Source organism: Penaeus vannamei, chromosome 43 (genome assembly GCF_042767895.1).
Source record: "Penaeus vannamei isolate JL-2024 chromosome 43, ASM4276789v1, whole genome shotgun sequence".
Classification (NCBI taxonomy): domain Eukaryota; kingdom Metazoa; phylum Arthropoda; class Malacostraca; order Decapoda; family Penaeidae; genus Penaeus; species Penaeus vannamei.
Genome location: NC_091591.1, coordinates 120,001 through 132,500, shown reverse-complemented (window position 1 = coordinate 132,500; position 12,500 = coordinate 120,001). Strand labels below are relative to the sequence as shown.

General features: G+C 40.9%; 1 protein-coding gene across 1 annotated transcript in view; it reads right to left on the bottom strand.

Moving 5' to 3' along the window:
• LOC113822862 (lymphocyte antigen 75) overlaps nucleotides 1-12,500 on the bottom strand; it is a 104,175-nt gene that overhangs the window by 50,192 nt on the left and 41,483 nt on the right. The window contains exons 19-27 of the mRNA XM_070119242.1: nucleotides 11,757-11,912; nucleotides 9,155-9,309; nucleotides 8,460-8,547; nucleotides 7,483-7,641; nucleotides 6,699-6,941; nucleotides 4,835-5,029; nucleotides 3,867-3,983; nucleotides 1,752-1,906; nucleotides 1-258 (exon numbers count right to left, since the gene is read on the bottom strand). The exon at nucleotides 1-258 is cut by the window's left edge and continues 849 nt beyond it. Coding sequence (XP_069975343.1) covers nucleotides 1-258; nucleotides 1,752-1,906; nucleotides 3,867-3,983; nucleotides 4,835-5,029; nucleotides 6,699-6,941; nucleotides 7,483-7,641; nucleotides 8,460-8,547; nucleotides 9,155-9,309; nucleotides 11,757-11,912 — 1,526 coding nt within the window. The remainder of the gene's footprint in view (nucleotides 259-1,751; nucleotides 1,907-3,866; nucleotides 3,984-4,834; nucleotides 5,030-6,698; nucleotides 6,942-7,482; nucleotides 7,642-8,459; nucleotides 8,548-9,154; nucleotides 9,310-11,756; nucleotides 11,913-12,500) is intronic.

Below are 12,500 nucleotides of genomic sequence, written 5' to 3'. Positions count from 1 at the left end.
CGTGGTTTCGTGGTCCTCCGGGGGTCCTTGTGCCTTGGCGCGGCGTTCCTTCAGTTCCTCTTCCTCAGCGTCGAGATCCTCCACGTTCTCTACGTTGACTTCTTTCGGGGTCTCTCCTCTGGAGTAGACTTTATTCACTTCATGTTTCCTGGCGTTGAATTCCTCGAGCTTAAATTGCCCGAGTGTCTTTTCCTTGGCCTCACTTCTGAGCTTCTTAGCGTTCAGTTCCTTCGTTCTTGTTTTCGGGTCGCGAGGACACTAAAGGGGAGTTGAAGGCGTTTCGACGGAGGGAGAAAAACAGCGTTTATTTATTTATTCATTTTTTTATCAATAGCAGCGATGTCAATGAGGCTGGGGGCGAGGGAGGGAGGGGGTAAATGCCCCACCTGATTTTTATTAGTGTTATTGTCCTAAAGTGTAACTATGATATCTGTGTGTAAAGATATCTTAAGCCTCGTCCAGACCAAGATACATTGTTGCTCATCATTGTATCTAAAACAGTTGCTCAACAAATCTAAAAATGTCTCGCAAGTTTATTTCATATCCACGTTCTGACCAAGATATTTTGTTGGGCAACAAAATATCTGAAAAGCCGTTCACCAGTTAAGCAACAATCCAAATTTGTTTCGCAGCTGTTGCTCGGGAGTTCCGAGGGCCAATTCTGCGTGTTTCTGTGTTCCTCACTGGTTATGGGAAACAAGATACAAAGTTGCGGGTAACTCAACTCCACCATCACCATCTGTCGGCCATTGGCCAGTCGCCTGCTGACGTGCTCAATTGTTGGGTTGCTGTGTGCTATCGAATACAGGAAAAAACACCATAATGACAAGTGATGTTGCAATATACTGCAGTCACTACATAATTAAGTAGGCGATGCACTAACAGGAAAGAGGAAAAAGCCTGACAAATTAGAAAAAAAATATCATATTATGATGTATTGACTAATAGAGCCAAGTGCTGGCTGAATAATAGGAATGAAAAAATGTTTCATTGTAGTTTCGTAAATTTTGTTTTCTCCCAAGATTATTGTTTATCTTGTTTACTTTTGGCAAGTAGCATTTATTCCAGGGTCAATATTTGAACAACAAAAAGACGCTTGTACTAATCGAGATGTTAAATTCCACTCCCAGTGTGTAGGGAGACTAAGCGCAGTTTGGTCTGGACCACGACTGTGTGCAAACTGTTCAGCAACCGTCGCCACAGATACAAATTGGCGCCAGTGATTCTCGAGAATGTCGATCGTGTTTCGCAACATTTGCTGAACTGTGGAGCAACAAATTTGGAATGCTGCCGAGTTTCTGAGCAACTGCATCGGGTCAGCACAGATGCATTGCTGCTCAACTGTTTCGATTCAATGTATCTTGGTCTGGACAGGACTTTAGAGTACAGTTTATTATTTTCATTTCTTCCCTATGACTGTAGCATACCCAAATATGGATCACCAGATACACTGTGCGTATGTGTACACCCCCTTTCTCTCTCCTTTTATAATTCCTTTTTTACCTACCTCCACCCAGCCCTTACACTGAAAAAAAATATATAAAAACACACATAAACACACACACACACACACACACACATGTATAATCACACACACAAACACAACACAAGAAAATACACACAAACAAACAACACACGCATGCACATACACATACACACCAAAAAACACACAAACAATCAAATACAAACACACACACACAAACAAACAAACCCCCCGAAAATTCACCCAAACAACATAAAAAAAATCTCACATCTTTGCACCCATTAGAAGGCGGGTTAATGGGCGTCGATTCCTGTGGCTTCTTACACACGTAGAAATTGTAATCAGAACAATCTTCGACGCCCCACGACTGCGCTGTGTAAGCCGCAAAGTCGATGATTCCGCAAGCGGGCGTCGAGTAGATGGCTGCGAGGGAGAAAAGGGGGGAGGAGATGTGAGAGGGGAACAGGGGAACAGGGGGAAAGAGATGGAGGGGAGGGAAGGAGAGGGGGAGAAGGAGGGAGCAGAGGTGAAAAGGGGAGAGGGGAAAAGAACGGAGGAGAGGTGAGAAGGGAAAAGGGGGAAAAGGAGGGAGAAGAGGTGAGAAGGGAAGAGGGGAACAGGGGGAAAGAGATGGAGGGGAGAGGGGGAGAAGGAGGGAGGAGAGGTGAGAAGGGGAGAGAGATGAGGGGAGGGAGGGAGAGGGGGAGAAGGGGGGATGAGAGGGGAGAGATGGAAACATGGAGGGAGGAGAAGTGAGAGAGGGAGAGAGATGGAGGAAAGTGAAAAAGAGCGAGAGATGGAGGGGAGGAGGAAAGGAGAGAGGGAGAGGAAGACGTAGGAAGGGGAAAGGAAGAGTGAGAAAGAGAGATTAAACGAGGTATTCATACATACGTATATATACAGAAAACAGCCAGAGATGTAAGTATAGTGTAAAAAGCGTTTTAATTAAGCAGGGGAGCGCTTGGCAAGAATTCTTGTCAAGCGCTGTACCGTCCCCTGCTTAAAACGCTTTCCAAGGCAGGCAGGCCATCTTCAGTGATGCCAGACATGTGGAAATGTCTTTTTATAAAGTACAAATCATAACAGTCCTTGATGAGCATAGAAATATCAAAATAACACACGAAATATACATACTTGGGTTTTAAAAGCAATATTCCCACCAACAATCTCGGAAAGAGATAACTTATGCACAAGTCGAGGGTGGAGTTTATTCCACCTGCGGTTGGTAACAGTTTGAGCGCGCAATTCAAAACAACTTACAAGCTAGCGCCGCATTAAGATGGCAGAGAAGTAAATAAATCTACCCAAACATCTTAACAAAGTGCTATATTTTCTCCTATATTCATATAAAGTGCCTCTAAAACAATGACATACACTTCCGATTGACAGCCTTTTCATTCTGACGCGTTATCAAAACAAATGAATATCCATGAATTAAAATATAGGCCTATCCATCCCCATATACCCGATTTTATGAGGATAATATAACAAATCATCGAATATAATATCAACAGAAGAATGTTGCTAGAATTTCTCAGACTTTTTCACTAAAAATATTCTTTATTTCAGAAAATAGCAGATATATTCTCGATTTAGACAGACGAGAAGTTTAACAATAAGAGGAAAATTGTTCGTCTTCTAATCATTTATCATTCATAAGTAAAACTTTTTATTCCCATAATCTCCATTATTTCCTTTCGTTTTCGGTTAATTTCAATTTCTTTGAATATGATTTTAAGAAAATTACAGAATCAAATACCGTGAAAGAATTATTTATCTGATAAGATATTAAGCAGAGTTCCTGGCCAACGCCCGCATTCGAAGGATCGTGACAAGTACGGTACGCGAACGACGCTGTTGCCATGGTGACGGTACACCGCTTGACTTAGCAAGCGCGTCAAGCCATCGACGGAGGTCGCTTGAGAAAGCAAGCGAAATGCTTGAGTTAGCAAGAAAAACGCTTGAGATTTCAGGCAAGAACTTCCCCTGCTTAAAACGTTTTAAGTTGTGAGTAGAACACAGAAAAGAAAACAAAAATAGGCCTATATCCCGTTCTAAGTAAAGCAATATATAAAAAAGTCCCATTCTGAACTGCTATCCAACGATGCCAACACGATGATAATTTGTAATAAAAGAACATACAGATAAAGTAAATAACTGAATGAAATTAAAATTCATTATCTAAAAATAATTTAAACATGAAAAAAGGAAAAGAAATATATATATATATAGATAAATAGATAGATAGATAGATAGATAGATAGATATGTATATATATATAATTAAAATAAAAAGAACAGCAAAAAATAATACGGAAAACTGAAATTGACTTGATTAAGATTCATAAACTAAACAATAACGTTAAGAATTAAAAATCACTCACGATAATAGTCCATTTGCTCGTAGCTGGTGAAAGTAACGGCGGTGTTGTCTACCCACGTAAGCTCACTAGGATGTCCCTCGTCGGATAGGCCTAGCCACGTACTATAGTAGTAGCCCGCTAAAACAGGAATGTTTTTTGCCGTTATATGTACAAAGATAATAAGAAAAGAGTTTAAAGAAGTGTGAAGGTTTGCTCATATTCAGAGACAATTCGGAGACCCTAATCAGAGAGCCGAACCGGCCTCTCGCGCCCGCCAGCCAATCACGTCGGGCTTTCGCGAGCCGGAGCCAACGATGTCTGGCTGACGGGCGCAAGAGGCCAACGATGATTGGCTGACGGGCGTGAGAGGCCAACGGTGATTGGCTGACGGGCGTGAGAGGCCAACGGTGATTGGCTGACGGGCGTGAGAGGCCAACGGTGATTGGCTGACGGGCGTGAGAGGCCGGTCCGGCGGTCCGTTTAAGGTGTCTCTGAATATGAGCGGAAGTTGCACCTCATAACATAGGCTTAGTCACATGTTCATGTAATAGGCTGGGATGGATAGGAAATAATTGTAACAACAATAATGCAGATGATGAGGATGAGGATGGAAATAGTAACTGTAATAACAATAATGATACTAATAATGATACTATTACTACTACTGCTGCTGCTGGTGCTATTGGTGCTGCTACTACTACTATTACGAATTATATTAATCATCATAGTAATAAATACAACAATAACAATAATAATAATAATAATAATAATAATATTAATTATAACAATAACGACAATGATAATAATAATAATAATAACAATAACGGCAATGATAATAATAATAATAATAGTGATGATGAGACTACTACCACTACTGCTACTACTGCTACAAATTATAATAATAATAGCAGTAGTAATAATAATGATAATAATAGCATCTCCACTGACAACGCAAGAAATCCACAATTTCATTCACAAAAAATACTCACATCCATCCGCAACGAGAGAGTAAACAAACTCATTCTCTTCTTGTGAATGAATGGACACCATGTCTGCCCCTTTACTCTTGCAGTCGTCTCTCGCTTCGCTGAACGTGAGAGTGTAGTACGAATAGTCAGTGTTGGAATACCAGTAGCAATAGTCGCCGAAGGTCTGCCAGCCTTCTTCACAACCGACCGTGTGCGCTGTTGGGGTGAAAAAGGGGAGTTTAGGTTAGAAATGGGTTGTGGGTTGGGTGTGGCATGTGGGTTGAGGTGGTGGGTGTTCGTGTAGGGTATTGTGTGTGTGTTTACATTTTTTATTAGATGGTTTGATTGGTTGTTTTGCATTTACTTTTATTCGAAATTTTATCCTCCCCCTCCTCTCTCTTTCTCTCTCTCTCTCTCTCTCTCTCTCTCTGTCATTGCAATCTCATCTATAGTTCTCATCAGATGAGAATCGCAGGTGAGGTGGGCATGTGCTTGTGTCTTGCTAACTAGACTTAACTGGGACTTGTGAGGTGCGATTGCTCCTCACAATGTCGTTCAGGCGTCCATTCATCCTGGACACAGCTGTTGCTTCGTCCTCCTTATCATAACTGTCCAAAAGGGTGATGTCTGTAAAATCTTTCGCCTGTGGGATAACATGAAGGTCGCTGATGCAGACATTCCAGAGGAGAGGTCCTAGGACGCTACCTTGTGGCACACCTGCCATGATTCCTTTTGGGGTAGATTTCTTGTCGCTCAGGGCAACACTTTAGTATCTGCCGTGGAGGTAATCTCGAAGGAGTGTCAGCAGCTACTCCTCCACACCGAGGGCGCGGAGTTTTACCAACAGGGCTATGTGCCACACCCGATCGAAGGCTCCCTCAGCGTTCAGTGCCACAAGTAATTCTTCATCCCAGGAAGAGACATGAGAAGGTGGTCTGCAGATTTTTACAGAAGCCAAATTATCTAGGACATAAAAGATAATTTCTATTTAATTGTTCTCTCTGCAATGATTCTTTCAAAAGCTTTACTTATAAGTGAAAGCAATGCAACTAGGAGATTAATTTCCTATTTACTTCCTTCTGGACGGGAATAACATTGCTTTTGTTCCACGCTTAAGGCTATTTTCTTTGAAACTTTGATGAAAGATGTTTGCAAGGGGAAATGCCACTTCCTCCGCACATCTGCGGTTTCTTTGGACTCATCTACGTTTTCTAAGAGCCCAGAGTGAGAAGTCGACAGTGAGGTCAGCTTCTTTGATGCTAACGGCGGCAGTGAAGGTGGTGTTGATTCAGTATTTTAGATCTCATTTTCTCATCGACCTCTCTTTCTTTCTTTCTCTCTCTCTCTCTCTCTCTCTCTCTCTCTCTCTCTCTCTCTCTCTCTCTCTCTCTCTCTCTCTCTCTCTCTCTCTCTCTCTCTCTCTCTCTCTCAGTCTTACTCTCACCACCTCACTCTTACTCTTACTCTCACTCTCACTCTTACTCTCACTCTTACTCTCTCTCTCTCTCCGTCTCTTTCTCTTTCTCCTTCACCTTCTTTTTCTTCCTCTTCATCTTCTTCCTCATCTCCCTCTCCATCTTCTTCATCTTCTCCCTCTTTTCCTTCTCTCTCTTCTCCTTCTCACTCTCCTCCTTCTTCTTTTCTTCCTTCTCCGCCTTCTCTTCCTTCTCCTCCTTCTCTTCCTTCTCCTCCTTCTCTTCCTTCTTCTTTTCCTTCTCCTCCTTCTCTTCCTTCCCTTCCTCTCTTTCCCATCCCCCTCCCTACCCCCCAAAACAAGAAAAAAACAACAAAAACAAAACTAACTACTAACTCAAATACCCAAACGAACAAAACAAAAACATAGATTCAAAAATAATAAATAAATAAAATTAAATAAACCACTCACTAGGGAAGAACTCGCAGCCAAAGGCCCTGCTGGAGGAACACGGCATATTGTTCCACTTGGCGTGCGTGTCCCAGCCCACCGCGTCGATGATCTCCGTGCAGGCTTCGTCCTCCAGGTTGTTGGGCTCCCCGTCGTTCCAGTTGGAGTAGTTGGAGGGCTGCCCGTCGCTCCACACCCACTGGCCGGAGTCGCTGTCGTATGTGTACCCGATCCACGTGCCCAGGCTGCTGTGGGTGAGGACGTCTGTTGGGTGGAGGAGAAGGTGTCAGGAGGGGAGTGGGAGGAAGGGGGTGCGGGGGTGATGAGAAGGGGGAGGATGGGGGGGGGAAGGGGTGCGGGGTGATGGGAAGGGGAGTGGGGAGGGGGGGAAGAGGGTGGAGGATGATGGGAAGGGGGAGGATGGGGTGTGTGGGGGAAGGGGTGCGGGGTGATGGGAAGGGGAGTGGGGGGGAAGAGGGTGGGAGGAAGGGAAGGAGGGAGAGAGTGTGGGTGGTGGAGGAGAGGGAGTGGGAGGAAAGGAATGGGGAAGAGAGCGTGGGAGGAAGGAGGGGGAGGGGGTGTGGGTGATGGGAAGGGAAAGGGGAGGAGGTAAGTTGGGGGAAGGGCGTGGAATATGGAGGAGGGGGAGGAAGGAGAAGGAAAGCGGTGTGGGTGAGTGATAAGGGACGTTGGTGTTGGTAATAGTCATGGTAATGCTGAAGATGGTGACTGTAATATCCCTATCGTTATGGTTGTCATCACCATCATCGCCACCATCATTCTAACAAACCAAACAAAAACAAACCTCCAAAGAAATCGCTCTCAGCCTCCGAATGAATGCTAACAAGATCCGCTTCGGTGTTGAATTCCTTGCACTTTTCCCTTGCAACGCTCCAGGTCACCTCGAAGTTGCTAGCGTAGTAACACTTGCCGTTGTGAAGTGTCCAAGACTGTGGGCACGTTTCTGAAAGGTAATGATGGATAAATAGATGTATTTTGAGGTTAGGGAGGCAGATGTATTTTGTGGTAAGGGAGGGGTATTAATGGATAAATAGATATGTTTTGTGGTGAGGGAGGGGTATTATTAAGGGAGTGAATTAGTACATAAATTTGTTTATCATTTGCTGCGGAGAGATTAATAGATAAATAGATCTATAATCTGGTGTATTGATTGACAAATATAACAATTATTAAACAAGGGTGAATCAATAGATATATAAATCTATTAATTATTCAAATGGGCCGAGATGGGAGAGAGATGTCTAGAAAGAAAGAAATCTATTGTTAGCTGACAGAAAAAATACATCTTAACAAAGAGCTACATAAGAAAAATCCATAATTTGATTATTGTTTAATGTGTTAATTAATATGTAAACGAATTGTGGAGATTGCATAATTAAAAAATATGTAAACGGAGAGAAAGAGAGACAGAGAGAGGCAGAGACAGAGAGACAGACAGACAGACACAGAAAAGAGAGACATAGAAGGTGAGAGCGAGGAAGAGAAAGAGAAGAGGGGAAAAATTACGAAAGGAGAAAACAGCAAAGAGATGCACTGACAGACTGAGATAGATAGATAGATAGACTCAAATGGATAGATTTACCTAAAGGGATAGATAGATAGATCTAAATAGATAGATAGACCTAAATGGATAGATATATAGACAAATAGATAGACAGATAGAACTAAATAGACTTATAGACAAAAAAATAAATAAACACAAATACAATAGATAAATAGATACACATAAAAATCATACAAGTCACATTTCGAAATACTTACTGACTGAAGTCTTACACACGAAGGAATTGAGAAGGTCGCACGGCATGTCATTCCACTTGCCGCTGTAGTAATAATCACTTGCCCTGATCTGTGAAGGAATGAAATCGGCTCGTCATACTGGTATGAAATCGGTTCGTCATTCTGGTATGAAATCGGATTTTTTTATTGGGGGTGGGGTATTTGGGTAGGGGACTGGGGCTATGGGTGTGCATATGGGGGGGAGGTTTGTGGATCTGTATGCGTGGGGAGGAGAGGGAGGGTAAGTGTATGCGTCTGTATCTAAATCTGTATTTGTGTCTGTGTCTGTGTATCTGCTATCAACCCGCGGGTTACTTCCAGTAGTGTCGCCCAAGCGCACTTCGGATCTCTCCAACGTTAAACATGGGTCACAGCTGGTCTTTGTGCACATCTTAAAACCACAAACATATATATTCACAAAAAATAAATATATCAATAAATAAATAAAAAATAATAAAACCTTCCGTAAAGCTACACACACACAGACACACACACAAAACCCCCCTCCATCCCCACACCCCACATAAACAATCTACCCCACCCTATCCAAATTCCTTCCGACCCCTACACCCCCACACACCCACACTCACACACACCCTCCCTTCTCCTTCCACATACACACACACCACAACCCCCTCCCCCCTTCCCCCTCACTACGACCACTAAAAACCACCCACCTCTCCACAGTGTTCTACCCCGTCCTGGTTGTTTGGCTCCCCATCCATCCAGTTCGTGTAGTCGTAGTTGGCACCGTCCATCCAGTGCCAGTCCGCCCCCGCGTTGTCGTCGTGGAGCCCAATCCAGCCGTTTAGGTACTGGCTCGAGAGCACGTCTGGGGGAGAAGGGAATAATAAATTTTTGTTGGGGGATTCTTGGGGAGAAAAAAAAAATGATGGAATCATTAGAAACAAATAGGTGGATTTATTTAATATTCTATATATATACATGTATATATATATATATATATATATGTATATATATATATATATATGTGTGTGTGTGTCTGTGTGTGTGTGTGTGTGTGTGTGTGTGTGTGTGTGTGTGTGTGTGTGTGTGTGTGTGTGTGTGTGTGTGTGTGTGTGTGTGTGTGTGTGTGCATGTATATATACATATTCATATACATTTATACAGAACGTATATACATATAAATATATATATATATACATACATATATATGTATGTATGTATGTATATATATATATATATATATATATATATATATATATATATATATATATATATATATATATATATATGTATATATATATGTATATATATATATATATATATATATATATATATGTATATATATACATATATATACATATACATACATATATATATATATATATATATATATATATATATATATATATATACATATATATACATATATATATATATATATATATATATATATATATATATTAATATATATATATATATATAGAGAGAGAGAGAGAGAGAGAGAGAGATGAGGAGAGATGAGAGAGAGAGAGAGAGTGAGAAAGAGAGAGAGAGAGAAGAGAGACAGACAGAGAGAGGGAGAGAGAGAGAGAGAGAGAGAGAGAGAGAGAGAGAGAGAGAGAGAGAGAGAGAGAGAGAGAGAGAGAGGAGGAGAGGGAGGAGAGGGAGGGGAGAGAGAAGAGAGAGGAGAGAGAGAGAGAAGGAGAGAGAGAGGAGAGAGAGAGAGAGAGAGAGAGAGAGAGAGAGAGAGAGAGAGTGAGAGAGAGAGAAGAGAGAGGTGAGAGAGAGAGAGAGAGAGAGGGAGAGGAGTAGGGAGAGAGGGAGGGAGAGGGAGGGAGAGGGAGAGGGAGAGAGAGAGGAGAGGGAGAGAGAGAGAGAGAGAGAGAGATGAGAGAGAGAGGAGAGAGAGAGAGAGAGAGAGAGTGGAGAGAGAGAGAGAGAGAGAGAGAGTAGAGAGAGAGAGAGAGAGAAAGGGAGGGAGGGGGGAATTATATAATGTAATTATGGAAATAATCATTAGAGAAAATGTTTGAGGGAATTCTTGGAGTAAAAAATGGAATTATTAGAAAACAGGAAAAATAACCTGAGGGAGAAAAAAAACAATTATTCGGGATAAATTAGTATATCTAGAAAAGACCAAAAAAGATGGTGGATTTACTTAGGGGAAAATGAATCAAATTTGGTGGGAATACTTGGATTTATTAGCGGAAAAAATGTCAGTGGACTTAACTACGGGAAAAAACAAGAAAAAATATTACTGGGGGAGGGGGAAATCGATAGAAATGACATATCTAGGGGAGAGAGTGGTGGTTGGAACTTTAAGGGAGAACAAAAGGTTCGAAGACTCTATTAGGGAGGGGAAAAACACATATCACAGGAATATTCACTGAGAGAAAAAAAATCGAAGGAATTATAAGGGAGAAAAAAGTGAAAGACAGGGGCAAAAATAACATATCTAGGGAAAAAAACTGAAAGAATTGAGGAAGAAAAATAAAATAGCACATCTAAGGAGAAAGAGTGAAAGGAAAAATATACATCTAGGGGGAAAAACTAATTGAAAGGAATTATTAGGGGGGAAATACACATCTAGGGGGAAAACTGATTAAAAGAAATTATTAGGGAGAAAAATAACATGTCTAGGGAGAAAAAATAAATTAAAGGAATTATTAGGGAGAAAAAAATACACATCTAGGTGAAAAATTAAGTGAAAGAAATTATTACGGAGAAAAAAGACATCTAGTTTCACATACAGTTTGCTAAAATATAGCTACCTATTCAGTTAACAGTTTTAATCAATATGCCAATTCTTAGATTAGTTCCAGACATGTGTGCGGGAAACATATTTTTCTGCCATTCATAAATTACACTTTTTTACAATTTAGAGAGAAAGATTTCAATATTTTCATAAAAAAATGACTTTGATGAAACAAATTCTGTCATAGATATGTATGCTCTGATGGTGGTATAATAACAAAAATGTACTTGCATATAATCACATAATTTTTATCATTATCAAACTCCTAAGTAAAGCCATTAGCCTACCATCAGTATTACTCCCTAATGACGTCATGAACAGCAAAGACATACTTGCATACTTAGAATTCCTCATAGCAATCTCACATAAAAGTAGAATTCTCACGTTAACCAAACTACTTAACAACTTTTTTTCATTATTGTACAACTCAACTCCCTCTTATAACCTAAAGACAAAGAACATAAATATAAACTTAAAAACTCACCAGTCAAACACAACACAGTCCTTACGTTCATCAAACTGGTGAAACTCCGTAAACAACCTTTCTAAAAACTCACTATTGATGTACGTGTTCTCGTCCTCGTTCGTGATGGAAGCCAGGTCACTCCCCAAGTTGGCCTGACACCATGACCTCGATTCGTCCCAGGTCTTGCTCTCGAGGCCGAAGTAGTAGCAGTGGTTGTTCCAGTATTTCCAGCCGTTGGGACAGCGCACTGGGGTAGAGAAGGATGCGGAGGAAAAAGATGTTTTTTATCATTCTGGGTGAGGAGATGGCATTGGAAGAAATAGGTACGGTTTTGAAAATATATTCTGGAGGGGAAACCGAAAAAATAAATACTCTTTTAAATGCTGGCTGGAGAGAGGGGACTGGAAAAAACGGATATTTTTTTTTTAATAATAGACGGGATATAGGAGACATGGGCACAAATATTAAATAAATAATGGTTGGGCTGTAAGGTTGGTAGGATTACATACCGATGTCAAATATAATACATAATGTTGGTACAGTGTGGATTACAATATTGGTCGGATTAATATATTTGATTATGATTATTTTTGTTGGATCATGTTATTATTAGGACCATAATGTTGGTTGGATGTTGGTATGATTATAATGCTATAAGATTACGACGAGAATTATAATGCTCTTAGAATCAATGAATAAGGTTGGAAGAATTACAATGCTGGTAAGAATATAGCGAAAGCAATGACTTAATATTGGTGGTTATGAAGCTGAAATAGCTTTGTACTATGTTGGAAATTAACACAGAGGAAGTAAGTAGAAAAATATTATTACATAT